Genomic DNA, 26,033 nt, shown 5'->3' on the forward strand with positions numbered 1-26,033 from the left:
GATGCCTGCGATGGATACTCTGCCTATCCTCGCTGCAATTTTTGAAGATGACCCTTTTTACTCCATTCCTTTGATCATAAAAATAAAATACAAATCGTGCAATCACTCAAGATGACATTCGGGATGCGTCGCACCCTGCGGGTCTTTTCTATTGATCAACCCGCGTAAAGAGACGACACCTTCCTCTACGAGGCGATGCGTGCCATTCAAGTTCAGGGACAAGTTAAAATGGAAAGTTGACGCATCTTTTTTTGCCCAAGAATACAACCAAGCACGGATAATTTGAGTTTCTAAACCAAGACAAAATGGTCCAAATTTCTTACCAATGTGGATGATGGAGTCCGAAAGCGCACACTTCCACTCGTGGCTCCAAATGACAGCCATGAGCAACACAGTGCGAAAAACTCTCATGGTGTCCAAATAGATGGATGGACTGACAAGATGAATAGATAGTCTCCTCCCTATTTAAAAGCAGAGCAAATCCAAGAAAAAGCCGAGTCTGGGTTTTTTTTTTTTTTTTTTTAGTCCATCTGTGAGGAGCAGCTCACTCTTCGCGGGGATGCAAGAAGAAGAGGAGAAGGAAGAAGAGGAGGAGGGGGGGATAAGTGCTGGTCCTCCCCAGTGTTAAATCATCGCATGGCAAAAAGGAGAGGCGCGAAAGCCGCAGACGGCGAGCTGCAGCGGAGGGAGGAGAGAACAAATCTGCAAGCCTACGATGCCTCAGCTTCAGCGGCACGCTCTTCAAACGCGACGCAAAATCCAAACTCAATCAAGCAATCCAAGCACCAAAACTTCCAGAATTGTCATTTCCCCCATTGGTTCCCTGTCACACACTTTTAGTCCGAGGCTGGAACACACACCATATTCCCAAACTGAGGAGAAAAAAAATGCTCCTAGGAAAAACAGGAAATGAGGTGTACAATGTACACTTTGCTTTTCCACAACAGGGTGGCAGGATCCAAAAGGAGGAGGAGAAGCAGCGATGATGCGCAAAGCCTCGCTCCGCACTCCGCACTCTGTATGCGGGGACTCGCGTTAAGCCCCGGCGTGCGCACAGAGAGGATGGGGAAGGGGAGGTGCGTTGTGTGCCTGTTGTGTGTATGCGTGTGTGGTGAGGAGGGGGGGGGCTAGCGAGCGATAGAGAGCAGAACGCAAGAGAGACAGACAGAGAAAGAAAGAGAGAGAGGCAGAGAGATCTGGCATTACATTGCTGAGGACCATGGATGCTCACTTCCATCATCCCTCCATCATCTCTCTCTCTCTCTTTCTTTCTCACTCCCTCTCTCTCTCATTTATCTTCAGGGCAAATAACTTCCCCTCATTGAGAATTGGTGCTGTTCGAGTTATGCCTATGAAACTGTTCTAATGACAAATCAGAGGTTGATGGTGACTGTGCCTGGTACACTGGTCAGCAGGAAAAGGGACAAGCAATTTCCACCAACAAGTCCCCCACATTTTCTATTGTCGTCACCCGTATGCTTTTTGAATAACAAATGCCCACAAAGCTATTTGAATGACAAGGCAGAGGCAGACTTGACAGTTGGATAGAGTCAGCAGGAACAGGGACTTACCTTCATCCATCCTCAACGGAGTCGCAGGTGAGCTGGAGCCTATGCCAGCTGGCTTCCGCCAAGAAGCGGGATCAACCCTCAACTGGCTGCCAGTCAAATACTGGGAAAAGAAAAAGAAAGAATTCCAATCAACAGGCGGGAGAAGACGTTTACATACAGCTCTGGTGCTGTTCCGTCAAAAATGTCACCGTACTGTAGAACGGTTAGAGTCAGCAGGAACAAGGTAATTCCCATCAACAAGTCTCTGCAGATGGCCGCACATATTGAATTTTGCGACTTTCAATTGAATTCAGGCAAAAAGGGCAATAAGCAATCTGTATTCAAAATACACAATGCACAAAAGCAGAACGGCGCCATCTGGTGCCACCTTTTATTTTTAATTCAACTATTGTGCTCTGTATGACATATAAACAAGAATTGGCTAAAGAAAGACAAGAGTGCCACCTGGTGTGGCATTACCACAGAATGAACTTAATGACTTTAACCATTTTTAACAGTTTCAACACGGTGTCAAATTGCATTCCATTATTTTGTAGGAGATGATGTTACGAGCTGCCATTATGTGTTTGCAAAGTACTTCCATTTTAAATAAAGTAGCTATTTTTTTCTTGGGTAAACTCAGCCAAGCAAACCAAATTTAAAGAATAAAAGAAAAACATTCATTTCTTCTCTATTATGGAAGTGCATTGCTGCTACTGAGCTTTTCTTTTCACTCACTTTTGAAAGAAGATGGCCCTCCTTTCATAAACAAAACAACCGGGTAAAATATTCGTATGAATCCGTACATTAAGGCAAAAAAAAAAAAAAAAAGATTACATCACAGAACCGCATAACCTTTTAATTCTGGTACTTTCTCCAAGGATTTAGCCATCAGTCATTGCTGACATCCGGTTGCCCCCTTCCTCTATCTGCAATCAAGTGTTTGTCCAACGCCGTCCTCCCCTGAAGGGCTCCTCTTAATCGGCCTCAGACGTTGGATTAGGGATTAGGAGGATTGGGAGCTGCTGGCTAGCCTCGCACAGACGCATTCAAGGAACGGGACAAGAAGAAGGAGAAGAAAAAGTGATAGGCCCACTAATACCGTCAAAGCTGGTCTGGCTTCTGCTCTTGTGGCGCTATTGATTATCATTTGTTATTTGGGTGTCTGGAGACGGCGAAAAATGCGAAAGGGAAGAATTCATGCTTTTCAAAACAACAATAGCGACTATGCTTGTATTTTAGTCAAACAACCCGACAGTTCAACATTTCTTGGGTGAACCTTTTGTGTTTTTATGATGAACATTTCCCAAGACAGCAGTTGCCGTATTATTTTACCAATGTAATACAGAAAATACGCCACAAGTTGCAATTAGTGCAGTTCAATTTTTGGCCTCCACATTAATCAAAGTTTAACACATATTATAAACATTCCAACACGAAGGAATTTAATGTCATTGGAAATGACCCCACCTAAAAAATTAAATAATAAACGTCGTGGCATTATGTATTTTCCTGCCTTAGCAGTACTAGAAGGAAGAAAAAAAACTCCCGGGCTAAAATGAGCAACATTATTCTCACTAATGGAACCACAGCCTACATCAGAGAGTAACAGTTTGATTTATTTTGACTTTGATCAAAAAGGTCTTTCCTATTTTTCCCACCAAACATCCAAAGCAAAAAAGCAACCAGCCGGCCGACCTCAGACCTCGGCCATGTGATAAAACGCTTGGCTTGCCACTGAGCAAAGAGACGGACATAACCTTGAGGTGGCCGCTCAGTCAACTGCGCAGCGGAGTTCAAGTCTTGTGTGGAAATGTTTGACTCGAAAGCCAGAAAATATTCCATACACCATCTGTGTTGACTCAAACCAAATTGCCAAAAAAATGATGATCCCGCCATGACATGACACTTTAAAATCATTTTCTGCACACAATCTCTGATTTTTACAATAAGCAATAGCCCCCTTGTTTCCGTAGAAACAGAAGCCTCAAGCCTAATACGGTCAATAGCCATTACTCTTCCCAGTTGACTCCATGATAATAATAAACGACCCAGGTCACTATTACAGGATGACTTGCTTTTCTAATGTTCTCATTAATCTGTATTTTTTTTTTTAATCATTTGTGTTCCTTTTGAGTCATGCTAACCCCTTTTGAACTGTTTTCAGCATTCTTCGGCAGAGGAGGTGCTATTTTATGTGCGTGGCTGTGAATCAAAAGCCTCTTTGCAACAACGCCATTGTTTTATTTCCTTCATCTACACCTTTTATTCTTTTAGCATCGTGCTAAACCATTTGCACTATTGCAGCATTCAAAGTATTTTTTTTGGTTTGCCCATAACCACAAATTTGTTAGACCTGCGATCCACTACGACTGTGCAGATCGTATGACATCATCATATGATAAAGTTGTCAAGCAATCCCTTGACTATTTACCTGTGACTGTACCTCCTTGTGGACTGATATTTTCACACTCCCCACAGCTAAAACTTTGGGGAAAGTGAAAACATATCAAAAACGACTTCATATATGAATTCTATAAATATTTCAGAGCCATGAGGGAAGTTAACGCCTTTTTGCGGATTGTCTTCAGAGCCTGCTGCAGTAATCCAACAGAGGTTTGGCAACATCACCCACAGCCTTGACTGGAAAGGAATATGCAAAACTGCATCTTTTATTGTTGGGCCGAGGACGAGCAATGAACTGAGCCAGCGTGCACAAAGTATATCATACAACATAGTCTCTTGTGAAGCCAAACACAGGGACACAAAACATGTCTCTCAGGTGATGTACTTTTATGTTGGATTGTTATGTTACTCTGTTTAATAGAATCTACATTTAATGCTTTCATTTCTTGGAGCAGTTTGAATGGGAGGTGATATTTTATGCTTTCCTATCTGAAATAGGTCATGAAGGTTGAGTTCTGTGTTTATAATGCCCTACATCTAATACAAAATGTGAAAAAATAAATACATTAATTTTCAAAGTCAACTACTTTCTGTGCCTTACCAATATTTTATTTCATATTTTTTTTATATTTGTCAATTAAAGGTGTGCCTCACAATACCTGGCTTACCATAACCACATATTTCATTTAATTGTAAAACAAGATATATTTTAGATTGATATTTCCTTGAAGCTGATTGGCCACCCTGTGTCCTTATACATAAGCATCACAAAGATGAGATTGTGCTCTATTTCTTACCATGACAATTTCGTCTCCCATCTTGTCCCCTTCCAGTCTGAACTGCATGCAGCGTGTCACTGTGTGGGAGAGAAAGAAGAAAAATAAACAAAATTGCAAAATAAAAGCCTTCAGTGGAAATCAAACTGTTGATGAAAATTGCCTTCCATTTTTAAAATGTGGCAATCCTCTAAAGTGGCAAAGATAAAAGCAGCTCATTGCCTCATACAAAGAAGTCAACCGGGCGGACGCTGAAAGCGGACAACTGCTTATTAGCGTTGTACAAGTGCATGTAAATCGGCTAGCTTTGTGCGAGACATTTACACAAATGCTTTACATTTACCAATGTGGATGAGTGGAGTTGAAAATTAATTTTCCCGTGGGATATCATGGAAAGAGAAACAATCACTTTTGTGCTAGTTATTAAGCACTATGCTTTCAACAACCTTCCTTTTACATTAGTCTCATCAATCCTTCATTAATTAGATTGCGCTTAATTGAGTACCATCCCCTGTTCTATATTATCACCACACTAGTACACGTCAGGGACAACCTGACACAAAACCAACAAAAAGCTCAAATGTTTAAGCTCACAGGCCTCAAACTCAAAAGTTTTCCCATACATGCTTTGCAGCCTTGTGACATTTTCTGACATCACACGTAATTTCAGCTCCGGAGCACCAAGGCACGGACCGCCCAAGATTAAGGCAGCTAACACTGCACATCCCATGAGTTCTCTTATTCTGAAACCCATTCACACATCTGTTGCGCCAATTCTAACTGACGCTAACTTTACACACACACACAACGGCAATCGTCGGAGGCTCTCCCCTCGGGCTTTGTTGCCATTACAAGTAATAGTTGTGACAGCTCTTTGCCTCTTTAATGTGGTATTTTTAGATCAACAATGTGCGGTACACTTCGGGTCATTGTTTCCAGTCGTATATAATTTTTTGCTGCTTTCAGTATTAAATTATTGTGACTCGGTAATACTTGAGCTTGAGAGAGCGTGCGCGAGCTTTCGTTTAAACAGAGTCATTGATGGCCTTTGCAAAGCAATTACAGAGTGTTTTTCTTTGCCGGCCTAATTGCTACCCAATATAAAATAAATATATATAAAAAATAAAAATTAAAAGGGCCTTTATATAATTGTGAGCAGGGTGGCTACAAAAAACAACCAAACAACAACAATGGCAACAAATAATTATTACCGCTTTTCAAATAATTGGATGTGGATCCTTGTTGTCATAGAAGTTTAGGAATGTTTAACAGCTGAATGTTGCTTTTAGCTTAAAACCCAACAATGAAAAATCTGCTGAGAATGAGTCATTGAAAAGCTTGTGTTGGTGTGAGCAGACAAGTGTTGCAAAAAAGAAGCGGAAAATCTGCAAGCAGTGTTTAATAAGCAGCTACAAGCTTTGGTCGCATTTTGTGTTTTTATGGTGATTTCTAATCTACACTCTCCTTTTTGAGGTCTTTCCCATATACCGCTAAATGGCTTTTTACTGGAAGCAAGATGTATGCAACATTAAGATAAGATGATAGGTCTAAAAGAGCTTTGGCCTTACATCATGTTTTTTTACATATACATCACTATGACAACGACCAACCACCAACACCACGACCACCAATTTTATTTCACCTGCCCTTAAATAATTATAGATTCTCCTCTCAATCATGCGTCTGGTCCTCATGTAAAGACTTCTGAAGTAAGCCATAAAATTAAATCCCTTTATGCCCCACCCCCCACCCCCACCCCACCCTATGCTGTTAACCCACAAGATAAGAAATGAAGTGGTGGTGGTGGTGGTGGTGGTGGTGAGATTGTAAGACCAAGAGAAAGGAGGTAGAAGATCCTCGCCCCCAGCTATGCTATTGAAGTGGTGCCGGGTGTTGAGAGGACGTTCTTGAGGGTAATTATAGCACTGCCTGTTCTTTGAATGTCTTAATAGCAGGCAATAGGAGAGCACAAAACTGTTTTGTCGTGGTCACATAAATTAGGGATGGAAATCTTTCTATTGAGGATCTATTCACGAGCTCAGGAGACTCAGCTAGATGTACCCAATACAACCTAATTTTGCTACTTTCAAACAGAAGCTGAGCAACTATTGGACTTGAAGAGATGGACGGAAAGAGTAAAGCCAGATTTTGACTGAAGGCAACATCCGTCCTCATTGGACTCTTGCTGATAGATAGCAGATAAGGATGGGTAGCAGTTGGACTGACGGACACATATACAAATAGAATGAAACTACAAATGCAGACAGTCCCTGAAGGCACCACCCAACTTCATTAGCTTCCATCAACGGTGTTGGTCTTTTAGATGACTGCTGACCAACTCGGGTATTAATCTAAAATGATGACATTCCGAGCAAATTTTTGATTCGTACAACTTTAGAGTTATACTGCTACATGGTGACAGAGTGTCAATCAAACCGTTTATCTCACCACTCAAAGCCTAAACTCCGCCCTTTTACCCCTCCTCCCTTATCGCAAAGGATTTTTTTCCCCCAAAGTATTCGAAGAGAGCAACTCGCTAGTCAAGTCATGTATAGGAGCTGTCCCCTAGTGGTGGTGCTGAACGACATGCGCAGTGTACTGCAGTCGGAGCTGTCCAAACCCCGGGTGCTGAAATAAACACTACGGCAGGCAAGGCAGCCATCGCCGTTCTATTACAGCTTGTCCTCACATTAGGGGCTCATCCCAGCTGACTTTAACGCGGGAGACGGCATCCACCCTGTATTGGTCGTTGTATGGCACTTAAGACAAACACCCATTAACAATATTTACTTTTAGGGGTGATTTACAATGTTGTGGGAAAAGGTGGGAGTATTTGCGCAGAAATGAGAATTTTAAGTGCCACACTGGGGGGGGGGACTGAGGTAAAATTTAAAATCAGACCTCAGAACTGTGAGGCATACCTGCTAAACACTATACTGATGTGTGTGTGTGTGGGGGGGGGGTCTATCTTAATCCATTTCAAATCATTAAACTCAGCGTACTTTGTAATATAGCAAAACACCATTATCATAATGGTATCAGTATTATTTATCATCCAATGTTTATCATACTGTGCCGAGGCTGGCAACAAAAATAGGAGCCTTAAATTTAGATCCCAAGTCATCCATCTCATAGTGAAATAAATGTAAGTAAATAAAATGTTACATTATAACTTTGGCAAGGATGAATGTAATATTTTATTTTTATCAAATTGCTAAATATGTTTTGATCAGTATTGTTGGCCCCCACATAATAAAAGAGGTTCATGAGAAACTTTTTCCAAGTCATTTTTGTACAAAATGCTACAAAATTCTCAGCACAACAGGCTCATGCGCTTACTTTTAATGACTGAAGTCTCAGCGAGAAGCTAAACACCCATTTAACCTGATGGAATAAACGGCAATGACTTTAACCTCACCGCGAAACTGCAGTTAAAAAAAAAAAGGGAAAAAAAGCTCTAAAATGGCTGTCTTGCTCATAATAAAGCGATTAGGATTCTTCAAGCGTCATTTACCCGAAAAAAGTAATGAAGCCACGTGAGAGTAAGTACATGAAAATAAAAGCACGCGAGTCTTTTCATACGAAGATGTCAGAGTGGAAGGTCCAGTGAAGTGAGGCAGCACACTAATTACATATCGATTGCGGCGTTCACCTTTTTCAAAATGCCATTGCTTTCTTTTTCTAATTTAATCACAGCTGGTGCATACCTCTCTCTGCTGCCATGTTTAGTCCAAAAATGTTTTGTACCATATTCAGCCATATACACACACACATTTTTTATATATATATATATATATATATATATATATATATATATATATATATATATATATATATATATATATATATATATATATATATATATATATATATATATATATATATATATGCCGCAGCAGTTCCTCTGATTTCCTTTAAATTTACTGTGGGGTCTCTAATCTAAAAGCAGGTGTCCTTTTATAAGGGACCACAAGAAGATATCCACTTGCGGTTAATTTAACTTTTATTTTTCTGCGATGAAAGAGGGGATAGTTCATTGGTTCTCCGACTGTTTTTTACACTAAGTCGCACAACATTAAAATACAATAGCATTCACATGCACACCCGCACACCAACAGCATTAATAGCATGCTGGCTGATGTTCAGCGCAGCTGTGGCTCACATTCCCTCGGGTGGTTTTTTTTCCCCTCGTAACCCTCCATGTCTGTCTCTCATACTTCACCTCCCCACTGATTTCTTGCCTACCATTCTTCTGACCCACCCTTCTCTCAATATCAACTGCCACAAGGTTGGGATGGACTCACCATCGCAGTTTAAATCAACACACTAAAGTTGATAGGTCAAGAAAATAAAAAGCATGAATCTTCATTTGTAAAACACACATTTGTGTGACTACTTGTTGCAAGGCAGAGAACTCAATCATGACTGCCACATAGGCCGATAGAACTGACAGGAACCAGAAGTGTCCTTTTTTTTCCTCGTCACTTGTTACTCGTTAGAATAGACAGGATTAGTCTTGTAATCAAGACCACATCAACCGAGACCAAGCCATTACTGAGCCTAGAGAGTATCAAGACCAAGAGTTGGAGGTGTATACATTAAATAAAATAAAAAATAAAAAATCACAAAATAAAAACCACAATGACCGGTGTCTTTTTTTTTCCATTACATTTGCAACAAAACCAACAATTATGATAAACAAATTCTAGAAGCAAAAGAACTACATCATGCATCACAATACAATTAATTAAAGTCAACATTCACTTTAAATTTACTGCTTTAAGACGAGTTTTAATGTCTTAGAATATGCTGACTTTATTTAAAAAAAAAAAAAACTTTTGATCATCCATACTTCATTTTGTGTTGTTGACTTTGTACTAGTTAGCAGAGTTTTAGGGTCAGTGCTGAGCCGAATGATCATCTTTCTGCAACTGAAGCACCAAAATAGGACTAAAAACAAATCCCGTTGGTCGCGTCACCCCCCTACTGATTTTAACTTTGCCAGCGTGGTTAATGCACTCGTCAATTTACCTGTCCTCAATGTGCAGAAGAAAGACGGACGCTGTTGCAGCCAGAAGTTTCCGCTTTGCGCGCACCAGAATTTGTCCGATGCATTTCGCTTGTCAAACACAATCCTTTTGGTTTAAGAACCCAAACTTAATGCTGACTAGTTTGCAGCGTCTCGAGTCGTGTTTTTCCTCTTTCCGCGTGTGCAGGGCGGCGTGACACGTAGGCGGAAAACAACTCGATCACGCCCCTGGTCATGTGAATCAGGTGTGACAGGGAGATATAGTTGCTAGTGATACTAGTGATAGTTACTAGTGATGCATGATGTGTTTTTGTAGCTTCTCAAATTTTATGTTTACCTGTTTGTTGTTGTCCCTGTTTTTATTGCAAAGCGAATTTTAAAAAAAAATCATTTTGTTGTGGGTTTTTTGTGGGTTTGTGTATATTTTTATGGGGTGTGTGGATTACAACACTCAAAATGTCAGGTTTTATTTTTTGTGTTTTTCTCATATTCATTGATAGTACATACACACATTTTCAATTTTACTCTGGAGGCTGCAGCAATTGATTGTCATACAAGACAGAAAATAAGGAAATTATCCATTTGTACACATCCTAAAAAATATAGGTCAGATTTATATATTATGTTTGTGAAGGTTATGGTTATGGTTACATACAAATATTTGTCTTGCCATGGATTCATTTCATCTTTAACGCTGCTTGTCACTTGAATGTCTTTCCTTTTCATCTTCCATCACTACAGATCTGCTCCAAGTTTTTCATGAGGATAATGAATTGCTTTCGTGTGTGTGCATGTGGGAGGGGGGGAGGTGGTTGTCTGTGCGTGAGAGATGTTTGAAGTAAAGCCAAAACGTTGGCCAACACAAAATCTTTGTTCCTTTCTCACGTAATTGTGACTAATGAATCCGCTTTAATTGCCATCCATCGCTCTCTGATCCATATGTACCATCAATAACAACACCGCAAGACAACCAATGTCATCATACATCATGTGTACATACATGATCCCTAATTAATAAAATAAACAATAAATTGTGCTGTTCCCAAGTAGTTGTTCCGAGCTGACTTCTTTTTCCCCACCAACGCGTTTGCTGAGCTGCTTGTTGCTAGGCAGAATGCACAGGGCTCAATCAAAGATGCACCAGAGAATAATAGGCCAAGCCACTGAGACACAGGAAGCAAGTCAGCAACACATTATATTATTAAGAAAGATAAATGTTTGATGATGGCTGAGTCAAAGTGGTTATGCACTACAGCTATGCATTCCATGAAGTCCCTGTCTACACAATGGTGCAATAAAGTAGCCCATTAAATATTTACAGATGTATGGAAAACAGAGACAGCATTCGCATCCTTCACGGCGGCAACTTTTGCTGTGCTTTCTCATGCAAAGGTGTAAATCTAAACATGGCCCAAACAAACAATGGCGTGCACACACGTACTTCACAAAAAAGGATGGCGGTGATCCATTAACAAGATTTACTCGTCTTGTCACCGACCTCTCGGTTGCTTGTTATTTCCCCTGACTCATGTGCCCACTTTGAGCTCGACACAATCTCGGCACACACAACAAAAGAAGACTCGCATCCTCTGGGTGCCTGACATTTTACCATATTGTTATTATTGTTATTCAATTCTGAAAATAGATAAATATATAAATAAATTTGGTGATGCACTTTGGAAACTATTTGTCACAGGTCCTTTTCTGCTCTGAGTACACGACGCAAGTTCAATCCAAGCATATTTGGATAAGTTTAGTGGAGAAGAGGTGGCGCGTTGGTTAGCACGTCCGCCTCACAGTTCAAAGGTGCGAGGTGCGATTCAGGCCTTCCTGTGTTGAGTTTGCATGTTCTCCCCATGTCTGCATGGCTTTCCTCTGGGTGCTCCTCCCACATTCCGGAAAACATGCAAGAGGGGAAAAATGTAAAGACCAGTTACATAAATGTTTAGTCATCTCTGACTTTACAGTACAGACAGAAACAAAGCTGGAGAAGAGGAGAGATAAAATTACAGTGCTAGAGAAAGTTGAGAAAATGGCAAGATGCGACACAATGGTGGTATAAAATGGAACAAATTGAGCTTGCCAACAACGGAAGTGGAGCATCATTTTTTTTTTTTTTAAAAAAGCCACTCAAATCTGTAGTGAGACCACAGAAAATAAGGAATCCAACACTAATATGCTCCAATTCTAGCAGAACAAGCAAGAATGGAAATCTTTCAATGAGCAAAAAAATGTGCGGGAGTTGAACAAAGAAAGTTCAGCTCTAAAATGGTTTGATTGCTAAAATGAGTTTAATCAAATTGTCACCCCTATATCTTTCTAAGTTAAGCAATGTACAATTTTCACACTTTAATTTGTTAAAATGCAAGGGACATAAAATTTGCATTGGATTTGATGAGCCTTAGCACAACTAGTTTGCTTATTACCAGAACATGGTAACGTGCCAGTTTAGAGTGATTGGCTTTTGTAGTTACCTGATAGAAAAACAAAATAAAGCCTACACAAGTCACTTCCATCCACTTTGTACTGATGTTCTCCGTTGCAGTACACGGATGAGGAAATCATCATCATGGGAGCCAAAATAATAAAAGCCATATTTCATAGCAGATCTTAATATCCTTTGGAGGAAGTCACCGTCACGCCAGCGCCTTATTCAAATGTTGTCTTGTTATCTGATAAAAAAAAAAAAAAACAGCTACAGCGTGATAAATGTAATAAATCTTGTGTTGATTACACCGAAAGTCGCACAGCATATTGGATGTTATGAGATGCAAACAACCTTGCGCATGCAGTGTGAAGGTGTGAAACCAGACATGTTAGCTTTGCAGTCTTGTGGTCACTGATTATCTACAAGCTTGTCAGTCCAACAAAGAAAATACAGGAAAATGTCAATCAAACTTACAAACTTAATACATAAAGAAAGTTTCGAATGTAAAATCTGAGAACTGTGAGGCAGATGAGCTACACCGTACTGCTGAGTAGATGAAATGATAATTTAAGTAGAACAGCTTTAGGATTATTTTTATATGTCATAAAATATCAAATGCTATCTTGTTGAACAATCTGATGCCCGATGACTACAAAAGCTGCCACAATCATCTTCCCGTGTAACGGATAAATGAGATCAAGATGGACAGTTGACTCGAAGGTGATGGAATGACGATCTGACTTTGTTTTATGGTGACATCTAACACACAGACTGACTTTGAACTAGCAAGAGCCATATGGCTGCATGCTTGGTTTAAGCATGAAACTCTGTGGGTGTGTGCATGTGTGTGTGTGCATGTGTAGCTTCCTTCCCCTCTCTCAGTCACAACAGGCCAGTCAATAATCATGCAGCAAATGAGGCTGCTGTCACTGCTGCACTCCTTCCTCAGAGCGACTTCAAGATCGTCTACCCCCTTTCCCACGAGCCTTCGCTGTTTCTGACCGTGCGCATTTCTGCGTGTGAAGCTGAGCCTCCTCCCGTGTGAAAGTGAAAGAAAAGCCTCCATCTGCAGTCCCAGCATGGCCTATTAAATTAGTGATGTTTCCACAACATCATCCCGCCAATATTTAAAAATAGCAGAGGTGGAAGGTCGTCGCCTATGTGCAAGTCACAAGTTAAAAAAATACAAAAAAAACATGCAAGTCGAATCATTTCTTGGGTTCAACTATAATATAAATATAAAATAATATAAAAAGTCTACACACCCTTTTTCGAATGCCAGTTTTGGTGGATATGAAAAAACAAGACCAGAATAAATCATATCTATTTTTCACCATTAATGTTGCCTGTAATGAGTGCAACTTGACTAAATATTTTCAGTCTTTTTAATAGGGAAGTAAAAACAAAACAAAAATAATGAGGTTGCACAGGTGTGCACACCCTCCTATATTGTGTTCAGAATGTATATTCCGCTTTTTAAATGGGAGCCAGTATACAGGAAGTCACACATTAAATTTATTACAAGAACAACTGTCATGATATTAACCATTTTATATAAACGCACAACAGGCTTCTTACTCAGAGTACACATGCTGGAAAAAAATATATACATCAAAATAAGAAGACACCACAGTGCCACATGCAAAAAAGGCACCAAAATCAACAATAGGCAAAAAAATATATTTTTTGTCAATGCAGGCCAAAGATCAGCTCTGTCAAATTCTACAATGTTTATCAATGTTTTGTAGCATCACAGAATGTGTGTTAAACTTGTATGTCAGTGTGACAACATCTGTCTCGTTTACAGATTAGAAGTGGTCAAATCTCAGCTGGACTGCACATTGACGGTTCCGGATGTGCTAAGCATGGGATTAGAGCGGAGGGGCTGAGCGGAATAAATAAATAGGCAGAGTCAGAGAATGGTGGCTGCAATTAAAGTGCGCCACTTTCCTCTGTGCAACTGCAAAAAGGCTCGTTGTTATGGTTTTGTGGATTTTGGAGGACAAGGGCGGAGATTGCGAGTGGGTCGAATGGTGCAGATCATTGATCAGTGTGGTTCGGAACCATCTGCTTCCTGCACAGGAATAAATTTGTCCCCGGGTTTTTTTCTTCATCAAGTACAGAGACACAGGACCGAGTGGGCAATGCGAGTCTGTGTGCGTGTGTGTGAGTACAACGACACAGAGTGCTCCCACCTCAAACACGGAAATATGCCCGGGCTAAAAATGCCAGCCAAAATGTGTTATGCATTCATGTGAAGTAAGGGATGACAGCAGGGAGGGGGCACCAACATGGCAACCCACACATTATATATGCAATACACTGAATGAGGAACGAGCCCTGCCACGGGTAGCGAAAATTCACCAGCCCCTAAAAAGGTTTATAGTTTATTAGAATTGTCCATTGGTACCACATGACTACTTTTGTCTAAATGAATCTCCATAATTCACATCAACATAAATAGCGCCAAGATGCCAGCAGACAAATATAAAGAGTGAATAGGTGATTTTTTTTCAGGGAATAAAAGAGATCCAGACAAAGGAAAACTAGCAAATATACCAACTCATTACATGTGACTGGGTCATTACTCAGGTTGGACCTTGCAATGTATATATGCGACATGAATATTTATATAACCTATATACTCGACTCGATTCAGCTTTAGTATTCCCAAGGATGACCGCATCTAGCTTTTTGACAAAATGTAGTTGGTATGAAAAACAAAATGGATAAATGGAGGAATAATGACATGATGTAGATGGTGGGGGACAACAGTTAATGCCAAACATCTACAGTGATTTAGAGAAATGCCTCAGTGACAGCATGTGTGTGTGTGTGTTTGTGTCACAGACACACACTTGCATACACACTGCTCAGGTGTCACAGTGACACAACTGTTTAGGAGTGCAGCCAGCCCGCGTAGTCAAGTGGAATGGAGAGGCAAATAAATGAAAGTTGTGACACATACACATAACACACACGCACATTACCTTTTACGCCCTGGGTGCTGCAAGCTAGTCATCGCACAAAAGACGAAAGATTGAGGCACTATTCGGACCGAGAAGTCTGGCAGCTTAACAAACGTATTGTTCCTTTGAAATCAAGTCAAGGAAATTGACAAGTGACAGTGTTGTACCCTTCAAAATCAATATAGGGCACTCATACAGTCGATGACTAGGCGTACTTAGGTTTAAATTCATCAGGAGCACAAAAACTCAACATACGTTGGTAGATGGATAATCATAAACGTTGGTCACTGATTTAATGATCAATTAATTGTGACTTATTCACCTCTAACATCAACGGTCATCGTACTGTACGTCTGAATGGAGAGGCATTTTCGTTCGTGTGTGAATGGACAGTCATGCATTTGCACACGTGCATGTGTGAATGGTCAAAAATATTTTAGTGTGAATGTTTACGATAGAAGAGGCAATTTTACTTTGTATATGAGTAGACAAATAAATGTTTTACATGCATGCATTGAAAACTGTCAACATGTATTGGTATTAATAGACAATGTGTATGTGACTATGAGGTGTACCCATTGAAGTGTCCAGCTGCTGCATGACGACATGGCAGCAGACAGGGCCGACGCAGCAAAATAAATCCTGAAGTCTGATGCCTCAAGGTTGTTCTTCTGGTGAATCACATTTATTAATGTGCTTGTCATAACATCTAACACCATAAATCATATATAAATATATATATATATATATATATATATATATATTTGGATATGATATATATATTCAGATATGATATATATTTATATATGATCTATATAAATAATTGAATTAAAGTCAAATTAGTTCAAGTGTTTTTCATTGATTTAATGGCTTTAAATATTAATCAGAACAAAGAGAGCGAAGCAAAAATCTTGTGACAAAACATTGATGGTGCCAAAAACAAGTCCCAAAAAATATAATATAATTAAATAAACCTGATCATTTTGTAAGAATTAACCATGACGTTAAACAGACACGCATGTATCATATGTTTAAAAGACCCGCAATTCAACATCAAATGGAATGTAGCAGCTGAAAGAAAACATACAACAAAAGGTTTAGAAATCTTTGTTTTCATTATGCTTCTTGCCTATAAACATTAAACTATTGGAAAGCCAGTTTTATTTTAAATATTGAGAAAGCCATGCTGGTCACACACCTCTGTGGGATGGCACTTGTGTTGCTCATCCCACAGCTTCTCAGGAGAAAAAATATCTATACATTTCCCTTTGAAATGATGCGGTGCATGACCAGGAGGACGTTCTCCATTTTGCCACTCCACAGCAGTGTGATCATAACATGCACGTTCCTTCACTGAAATATCATCTCAATTGAATACTGTGTGTGATGCTAGTCAAACGGTGCTGTGGGATGGCATCCGTGCCATGCGTGCTGATCACCTTGCTTTAGTAGAAGTGGGACTAATTCCAACCCACAGCAGTGTTTGACAAGCAAGACATAATCCACTCAATAGTGCTTCCAAATGGGACTCAATTCAAAGGGAAATAAAGAGGCATTCCAGTCGGGCAGGGCACACCGCTGTGAGACTTTTGTGAATTGAATGGCGGGCATGGGATGTCATTTCAAACGGGAATACAAAAAATACTTTCCAATAGTAAAATACTTGCAGGTAAAAAGTATTGACAATCTTTAAAATGCACATTTCCAAACTTTTATAGCTTTATGTTTTAATGTACTGAGTGTTTTGAGGTCGCACTGAGCTAAAGTGCAAAGGCCTTCAGAAGTGCGAGTACATACACTATTATTTGTATTGATTGTATTTTTTTTTTTTTTTTTTTTTGAATGGTGATGTCTACTCTAGTTGGCCGGTGGACGGATATGTTTGTTCACACGTTCACATAAGAATCATACTGTATGTACATGTACAGTCCATTTACAAATCAAACGTTGATTCCAGAAGAAAAATTTACAAGGAGAAAAAAAACATTCAATATCAGCATAAGCTGATTATCAAAAGCTCAAATAATATATTAGATTTTTTTTTCATTCATATTAGGAACATCAGAGTTCTTCATGTCCGTTCCACCGCGTGATTGTTCATTGTATTCCCTATGGCGGTAAACATAAATAAGGCAATGAAAAATAAAATACAAATAAAATTGTGACGTGAGAATGTTGAGTCTTCAATGAGATGGAATGTCAATACGGTAGGTTGGAATAAAGCTGAGTGTGATTAGCAAGATTGAGGTTTGAAGTCAGAGAAGGGGTTGAGGTAAAAGGGGGCGAGGCGGGAAGGGGCGGGTATCTGGCACCCAGCAGCAATAAAAACACCATCCAGCCAAAATAGCTGGCAGCAGCAACCTTGTGTGTAACCTTTTACTCTGACTCTTAATGTAAAAATGGATCCATACTAACGAGGTTTTAAGTTGGGGACAAAACAATTGGATGTGACCTCTTTTAGAAACCCAATTAGATTTTGTGGAAAAGCACAAAACCTACGTGACTACGCTTATACCACAAATACAGTGCAACCATTGGTCAACCTCACTTTGGGAGCACCTTTAATAATGCAAATATAAATAAAATGTTCATGACAAATGTCTTAATCATTTTAGGACAACTGAGTTGATCAACTTTATCTACACTTGAATTCAAAATGTACAAAAGTGCTCATTTTCTACAATTTCTGACATCCTTGAAGTGCTTGCGTTTTAAAATGATCACACCAATGAGGTGATACATGCAAGTTTTCAGTATCTTCATTTTTTTTTTTCCCGCTTTCTGTCGTAAATGTTTCAATATTTTCAAATGAATAATTGGAATTTTAAATATGAGAATGTATCCTTGCACCGTTACACTGTGGACTGATAGTCAGCCATTAGCAGGGTACATCCTGTATAGACAAACAAGCATTCGCATTCACATTAATGGATCATTTAAAGCCTTCAATGGATATAACATGCATGTTTTTTTCTTTTTTAAAAGGGGGTGTGAGTTGTAGTAAAATCACGCAACCTTTGGGATAACATGCAAATTCCACACAGGAGGGATTCAACCCAAAACTTCAGAATTGTGAGGCAGACATGATAACCTCTTTACCAACGTGCTGCCCCTAGCTTAAAAATAAAAAGCAATCCTGTAGGTTTTAGGAGTTTAGATGGGGGATGGGGAACCCTTTTCACACCAGGGATGATTTTGGTTAAGTCCTCCATCCCAACCTTGATGACGAAACTCTAATTTGTGCGTAAGTTAGGAAGCTAATCGACTATCACTTCCCCATGCTAAAGCTGTACTAAAATCATAATAGATTGTACAAAATCACCGATTCAGTTTTTAAGTCGGGTCTGACAAACAGAGACCTCTGTGCATTGTCTATTCTCAGCATTTGTAGGTTCAAATTTAAAAATATGGATAGAAAGCTCACATAGGTCGTAGACGTGAAGTTCCCTTTTTGAATAATTTAGCAGCTGAATTTTGTTAAACAGACTTATGAAGCTCACCTGTTAATTGTCCCTTTAAACGTCACCACCGAGCACACACCGGATGAATGGAAGGAAGGAGACGGACGGACGGACGGACGAACGGATGGATGGATGGATGGATGGATGGATGGATGGATGGATGGATGGATGGATGGATGGATGGATGGATGGATGGATGGATGGAGGGAGGGAGGGAGGGAAAGGAGGGAGGGAGGGAAGGGAGGAAGGTGTGCAGGAAGTGATGCGTTCATTTTGGCAGCATTGGCGAGTATCCCTGCAAAGCACGTGCGACAGTCAGTCCCCATTGCATCCAGCAGCAGAAAGGTTCAAATCAAGGATTTGAAATCATAATCATAACATTCAGAGAAAAAAAAAACACCATTTCAGGTTGAGGTTCATCTCGTTTCCCGTTAGCTGTCTATGAGGATGACTGTAGGTTTTTGTGTGTACTTTGTAGGGTGCACACGTGGGAGTAAGCACATCTAAACTGTCGACATGACACCATGTGGGAGCTCTGACACATGGTGTGTGTGTGTGTGTGTGTGTGTGTGTGCGTGCATGAGTGCATCTTTGTGTGAGAGTATTTGAACAAAATGTCAGAGAAGTTTCATCGAGGACTTTTGCATGGTTGTTTTCAAGTGAATTTTGCCAATGTGCCTTGTTTTCTTTTGCAATTTCATTAAAGAGGACCACCCGTGTGTGTGTGTGTGTGTGTGTCTGTGTGTGTGCCTGGATGAACAAATTGTCAGCTAAGGTTGATCCACGTGGCTCTATTTCTTGTTTTCTTTTCCGACTTCACGGGAAGAGCATCTGCAAGTGTTGTGTGTGTCTGTGTGTGTCTGTGTGTGTCGGTGTGTCAGGTGATTTATTTTTTTTGTCCCAATTGTTATCTTTCTTGTTGACTTTGGGAGATGAGCAACGAAAGAGGCGTTGTGTGTCGTGAGCGTAAACAAAATGTCAGTGAAGATACATCCAAGAGAATTGTGTGGAGCATTCTGTTGAATTTGTGCATCGTTTCTTGTTCTCTTCTACGGCTTTGTGAAAAGAGGAAACAAAATGTCCGCTGGCGATCAAGTGTCTCTCTGCGTGAGCGCCTGGAGGTCAGCGGTGTGCAGGGAGTGCTGGAGGAAGACGTTTTTACGAGAGTAGCTGTGCAGGGACAGCGGGCCCCGGGGCGGTTGCCCCAGGCGTCCCGTGAAGGGTGAGGAAGAGGAGGAGGACGAGGAAGTGGAGGAAGGAGTCGGGGGGGAGGGGAGGCCTGAAGACGAGACGTTCTCCCTGCTGGCCAGGCCATAGAGGCTGGACGAGGAGGTGCCCACCGCTCGGGGGATGAGGCTGGGGTGGTGAGACTCCCCTTTGCGAGATGCCAAGCTTCCGCTTATGGATTCGGAGGAGGACGACACTCTCTCGGGCTGCCCGCTCGTCAAAAATGGTATCGCGCGGGGAAGCTGAGGCTGGGCGACGGCGATGGAAGAATGCTGGGCCGTATTCGGGCCACCAGTAGGGGGGTGGCAGTGATTCTCCTCCCTAGCTGAACCAAGAGCTGGTGGGAGCTGGGAGACATTAGCGAGGTCCCCTGCGAGCAGTGGAGGGGGCTGTGCACCCCCGGCCCGCACTGCCCTTCGCTCCTTTAGGGGCTGGCTGCTGCTGCTGCTGCTGCCTAGTCCTGACAACCGCCCTGGATGGTTGTTGGCCTAAAAGAAAATATAGAAAAAAACAGACGTTACATATGGCTGTTCTGTCATTACATTAGATTTTCAACCTTCCTTGGAACAGTATTTTCAAAATAACCTTGAGGAATGAACCACACGCTGCTTCACTGTGTCACAAATTTCTATACAAGGTCTTCTGAGGAGCACCAGAGCTGCTGTCCCACTTATACTAAAAATAGAGTCGCATCAAGATGGCAAACATGCAACATTGTGCCTATCATACATGGTCTTGTCCAAAAACAACCATTTTTGTTACACATCTTCTTCACAAGTGCGTGATGAGTCAGCGTCTCCCAAAGAGAGGCGCCACAATTAGAGCGGGAGGGAGCTCGCTGCTCGCGTGTTTGCCGTCGACTGTTAATTGGGTGACATTTGGAGAACTGGGGCTCTCTGGGCTCCTGCAGCTTGTTCTAATTGTTTCTAAACCAAGCGGAACCCTGCTCACTAAAGAACACACACTCGCACTGGCACGCGCACGTGAACCCGAAAAAACGAGCAGGCCGCAAGGTTTGCACAGAGTCGCAAAGCGGCTCCCAGGACGCGGCGGGGAGGAGGGCAAATAAAGCTGGATGGCAGAAACAGAAGCCACCTGTTCTCCTTTCACACTTGACTGCACGCCTCCCCCTTGTGGATCACAGCTACCCTCCCTCGCTCTTCCCTCGCACACTACACTGCAAAAATTCACATCCAACCAAGATTTAATACAGTGGTCATTTGGAGCTTGTTACTCAATTTCCTCATGAATTCAACTTCCCACGTTGAAATGAATCAAAACACCATCGATTTGTAAAGAAATGTACGGGCCATTAAAATGCCAATTGTTCCCCAGCGTCATATTGAAACACAGTCACAGTTTTGAGAGGAACAAGGTCTCTGAAAGTGTTAAGCGAAACTAGAGAGGCAAAATAGTCAATTTTATTTGATTTTGTTGGTGTATGTTTACTTTTCTTTTGTCTGCACTGCATGGGCCACTTTTGAAAGGCCAGATGGGAATACAGGCTTGCAGTTTGGTACACGGTGTGCAAGTCTAATTTACATCACACAGTGCAATTGTAAACTTTGATAAAATGACAGCTTTGAAGGCAATGCGGTTTGTACTGAATAAAAAGTCTAGTTAGGGAAATAATCCTGCAACAGCTTGTTAATGGCTTTTTGTTGGTAATTCCACTAAAGTTTTGTGGGAAAAGTTTTATTTTTCTTTTTCAGTTCAACAAGCGGCAAATAGCATACGCATTAGCTTAATTAAAGACATATTGTCAGTACAGAAAAGTATAATGTCACATATCTTGCATGACTTTAATTGGTTTTGGGGCCAACTGCATTCCGTATATGATAATAAAGATAAATTATCAAAAAACGTTCTTGTCACAGGCCACTCCACATGGCAAATAACCCTTTTATATTTCCTATTGCGGTAATTTGACCTTATCGACCAAAAAAAGGACGCAAGTAGCACCAGCTGTTCATCATTAAAATTGCTCTAATAACATAAATTTTTGACGGACCTCCTCATATTGAATATCAATTAAAAGGGAAATAGGTGCAAGACTCTCTGAATGTATCAATTTTCCTTATTTTGACCCATGAGGATAATTTGGCCGTAATCAGTCACATTTAAGCACAACTTCACATGCCATGTTGAACCAGTCAGATATATTTTTTAAAATCTTTTCTAGGGTTTAATTCAATAGCAAATCACACACGAAAGACACTGCATCAATATGTCTCCAGCTGTTTATGCATATTTTAGCAAACAAAGCGCAAAGTTCAAGTGTCATCATTCATACTCAACTGTTCTCAAATTTCCAGTCAAAGCAAAGTGTTTCCTTCAAATGACCCCGGACTACTTTCCTTACCCAAATGGCTCCCTCCATTTCTTTTCATGTCCATTAATTGCTAGACGTTAGACTAACAAAGGCACTTTGGACTCGCTGATGAGCGTCTGGTGCTTACTAATGCGTCCCGGTGAGTGGCCGCACGCAGCAAGACTTCCCTCCAACTTATTTGCCTCGTTAAGACGAGTGCAGACCGATCCTTCATGAGCGAGGATTGTTGGGGGGGGGGTGCTGAAACCACACGAGGGAATTGTGACAACACCGGGCTATTGGTTCATGCGAGATGGCTTAATTGGGGCTAAATCTAACGAGAGCAAACATGTTTTGGTTACGGGAGGAGTCTTCTTTTATTCTTGAGTTCTACAAAACTTTTCAGCAAACCTCAAGAACTGTTTTGACTACTGACACAAATTTAGGGATGACTAAAACGTGCGAGCTGCCAAATTAATTTAGTTTTATTTTTCATTTGGCGTGACTCTAACAAGGCATAGAAGCAAGCAGTCTATCGTGCACTGGCTTGACTAAAGACACAACAACATCATTTGTTTTTCCAGATTTATACAAAATTATGGGACAAATTAGGTTGGGACAGGTGTTGCAGAAATAAGATGCATTCCTGATCGCAAAAGTGAGACCTTGTGGTATAGCAGCGTGTATGTGTGTGTGCATAATAGGCGGCGACAGATGGAGACGAAGCAAAAGGTCAAGCGCAATGAAAAGCAAGGCATAAACAAATGGAGTCAAAGGATGGAGGGGACAGGAGAGGGCTGACAGATTGGCAAGAAGGTGATCAAAGACGTAGATAAAACGCGATGAGAGCAACAGACGGTAGGGGAAAAAAAAAAAAAGAAAAACAGAAGAGCTGATTTACAAACTCAGGTGTCCTCTCCCAAGTACACGCCTCTCAAATATTGACGCCCTGTGTGTGTCCACAAGTGGACCTGGATAAATCACGGTGTTGCGTACTCAGGGTGCAAATGGACAAGGGCTCCTCAAGACTCTCAAAAGCCTTCCGTCTCACAGCATTTTAATGACTTTTAAACACACACGCACACACACTGTATGTGTTATGCACACCGAGGGTGGGGGGGCAGTGAAATCAAAACAGCATAGTCATCAATCACACACCAGGATCCAATACCCCACGGAGGAGCAGAATCGTAATGAGGACCCAAAAAACACATTGGACACCAAAAAATTAAGAAGTCCTCACCGAGATAAAAGGAGAAAAGTTTAGTCTAATATAATTGCTGACTATTTAATTGTTGCCTTCATGAAAAAAGTTTAAATCAAATAAGTAGAGGAAATGCTAAAAACCCCGTTGTTACATTTGATGATGTTTCATTGATCAAGTAAACCGCAAATGAATCAATTGCTGTTGTTCATTTTAATGAGCTGAGAATGTTCTGAAATACAATTTCGATGCTGACTATCAGAGTTGAACATGTTGTTCTTCCTTAGACAGCAGTTGGGATCGTTACAGTGCAGACACTTTTTTTTTTTTTACCAGCGTAAGATTAAATACAATCCCGATAAAATTTAATGAATAAACACTATCAAATATGATCCAGCAGTCGGCTAGCAATGAGTCTTCCTCTTGTGAACTTAATGAGGACAACGAAATGAAGAAAGACTGACTGTAACAGACTTTGGAAGAGGCTCGTTTAATTGGTGACAAATAAGGTCAGGCCTTTTTTTTTTTATTTGACTTGGGCATCAAAACGAGAATGGAACAACACGGCCTAGAATCGTCGATGAATGCCTGCAGACACCCAGAATATCTTCCTCATCCATTTGCTTGCAAACAATCAAATAAAGGCTGAGAAAGCGAGCGCGCCAGCTGTCTCAAGGCCATAACACACATGCTTTTTCAACAACTTGTTGGTTTACCTCAGTAAACACGCCCCTTAGGAGGACAACAGCCTTTGGCAACATCCTCCCCGTTGTCCTGCTGCTCTTCACCTACCGCATAAAGCTTTTTAGGGTGTAATGTTTCATATTTTCGATAGCTTTTCTTTCCTGCTGCCGCAATAACATTTTCTCACTCCCATTACCTCTCTGACTCTCGTTTTATTTTTAAGTGAGATGTCACAGAAATTCCATAATAGAGGAAACAAATACTCAGAGGTGTCAATCCATAATAGAGGAATCAAATACTCAGAGGTGTCAAATCCAGGTCCAGAAAGTAAAATTCAGTTTGGCTTTAGCCAGGGGTGCTTCTATTCAACTGAGCTAAGATTTGTCCCCATTTCTATTGGTTCGATCGGAGTATCAGCCAGCGACATTGATTAACTTTTTGTGAACAAAAACTGTAATTTGGATCTTTCATGACAGGTGTCAATCATTTGAATCTATCTGTTAGTTGTGTTGCACTCCTTGACATGGAAAGAGCACTGAGCAAAGATCTATGCTGGCTGCATATTGGTTAGGTGACAGCATCCCTCATAATCCATCTGTTGGTGCTCTTTGACAAGAAGCACGGAGTAAAGACTGATGTTAGTTTGTAGCACTAAACAGCTAACTGCAGACTAGTTAGCTACCATACGTGTGTCACCTACATTACATGAGTGGGTGATTTTATGTTACTATTACATGAGGTCCTCAGTTTACGAGCATCTTGACATATGGATAGTTCAAGGTTAGGGTGTAATAAAGGAGTTTGTGCAGTGGCGTGGAAAACGTGGTCATGCGGCACAAGAACCAGCGAGCGCCAGACATGCTGTTTTTCCAGTTGATTGTTTTATACTGCTATGCTTTTCATACGAATATTTAATAAAATTTGGATTTGACTAATGTGATAGTATCGGTTAGTGATAGACAACACAATAAATTCAGATTAAGTTTAAAAAAATACAAAAATCTGAAACTGTAATTGGTGTAACTCACTTAAGCATGACATGTACTCTTTATTATTGAAAGTGTTTGAATTAAACTGAATAGGTGCATTATTAATCTGGTGAGTGTAAATGCTGTCAAGTGTGAGGGTGTTTATTTTCTATGAATAATCCAACTATGCCAGATTGAATGCAAAGCACTTTGAGTGGACAAGTCCATGACACCAGTCTTGCTCTATGTCTGAAGACCTTGCGTCCTGTTTTTTTCTTTTCCCCTCCCTTGACCTCTGTTCTTCACTCATCTCACACCTTCCCCACCACCGCCCTTCATTTTGTCCCACTTCTATTTTTTTTTTTCTTCATGGTTATGTAATGCAGCGCATGAGAATGCCGGCGGGTGCCAGGGCCGAGCAGACCTTGACAGCTGGACGATGGATGGCAGACTGGTGCAGTCTGGAGACCACACACAAGGAGAGGCCGCTATGAAGTTTCAAAAAATAAGAAGTTGAAGTATTTGGAGGACAGAACAGTGTTTGGCATGCTTGCCTCACAGTCGACAATGCGACTGCACCTCCATATGAGTTTCCTTGCAAAAATGTTTTATACATATTATGTTGCCTTTAAGTTACTGCTGCTGAGGCTTTAGCTCAATTTGAGTATCTTGGGTCATTGCACGTGAAGTATTGGGCCACAGGCTTTAGAATCGCCCAATGTAATACTGAAGGTTGTGGGCTGCCAAGTCATTGTGCCAGAGTCACCCCGAGAACAGGAAATCTTTAAGAGGCTTCTCAGGAAGGCGATATGGTGGGACACTTGGATGCACAAACCCCAACAGGTGCATGGGTGCAATGATGGTGGAAAGAAAAAAAAAAAATCATTGACCACCAGCTTGGGCAAATGTTTCCTGGACATTGCCCAAAGTGAGTGGGATGATGGCGAGAAGAAAAATGAACAAGTGGAGGGTGAAGTACTAGTAGGAGGTGAGGAACGATATGAGAATATGAAGGACAAA

General features: G+C 40.9%; 2 protein-coding genes across 12 annotated transcripts in view; both read right to left on the bottom strand.

The window, feature by feature from the left end:
- Positions 1-10,006, bottom strand: part of grid2 (glutamate receptor, ionotropic, delta 2) — a 260,165-nt gene extending 250,159 nt beyond the window's left edge. For 4 of the 10 annotated variants that reach the window (XM_088376626.1, XM_088376619.1, XM_088376624.1 and 1 more), the window contains exons 1-3: positions 5,356-5,523; positions 4,754-4,812; positions 1,572-1,671 (exon numbers count right to left, since the gene is read on the bottom strand). In XM_088376626.1, the coding sequence (XP_088232752.1) occupies positions 1,572-1,671; positions 4,754-4,812; positions 5,356-5,377 (181 nt within the window). In that variant the 5' untranslated portion in view covers positions 5,378-5,523. Of the gene's footprint in view, positions 1-323; positions 1,031-1,571; positions 1,672-4,753; positions 4,813-5,075; positions 5,279-5,355; positions 5,524-9,763 lie in introns of those variants that run through there. The other 6 variants (XR_015858677.1, XR_015858676.1, XR_015858675.1 and 3 more) reach the window with 4 other exon arrangements.
- A 5,995-nt stretch (positions 10,007-16,001) lies between these two features.
- Positions 16,002-26,033, bottom strand: part of ccser1 (coiled-coil serine-rich protein 1) — an 83,054-nt gene continuing 73,022 nt past the window's right edge. The window contains exon 11 of one of the 2 annotated variants that reach the window (XM_088377275.1): positions 16,002-20,334. In XM_088377275.1, the coding sequence (XP_088233401.1) occupies positions 19,711-20,334 (624 nt within the window). In that variant the 3' untranslated portion in view covers positions 16,002-19,710. The remainder of the gene's footprint in view (positions 20,335-26,033) is intronic. The other variant, XM_088377277.1, reaches the window with a different exon arrangement.

Source organism: Syngnathus floridae, chromosome 5 (assembly GCF_059516105.1).
Source record: "Syngnathus floridae isolate MCC-2025c chromosome 5, RoL_Sflo_1.0, whole genome shotgun sequence".
Taxonomy (NCBI): Eukaryota; Metazoa; Chordata; class Actinopteri; order Syngnathiformes; family Syngnathidae; genus Syngnathus; species Syngnathus floridae.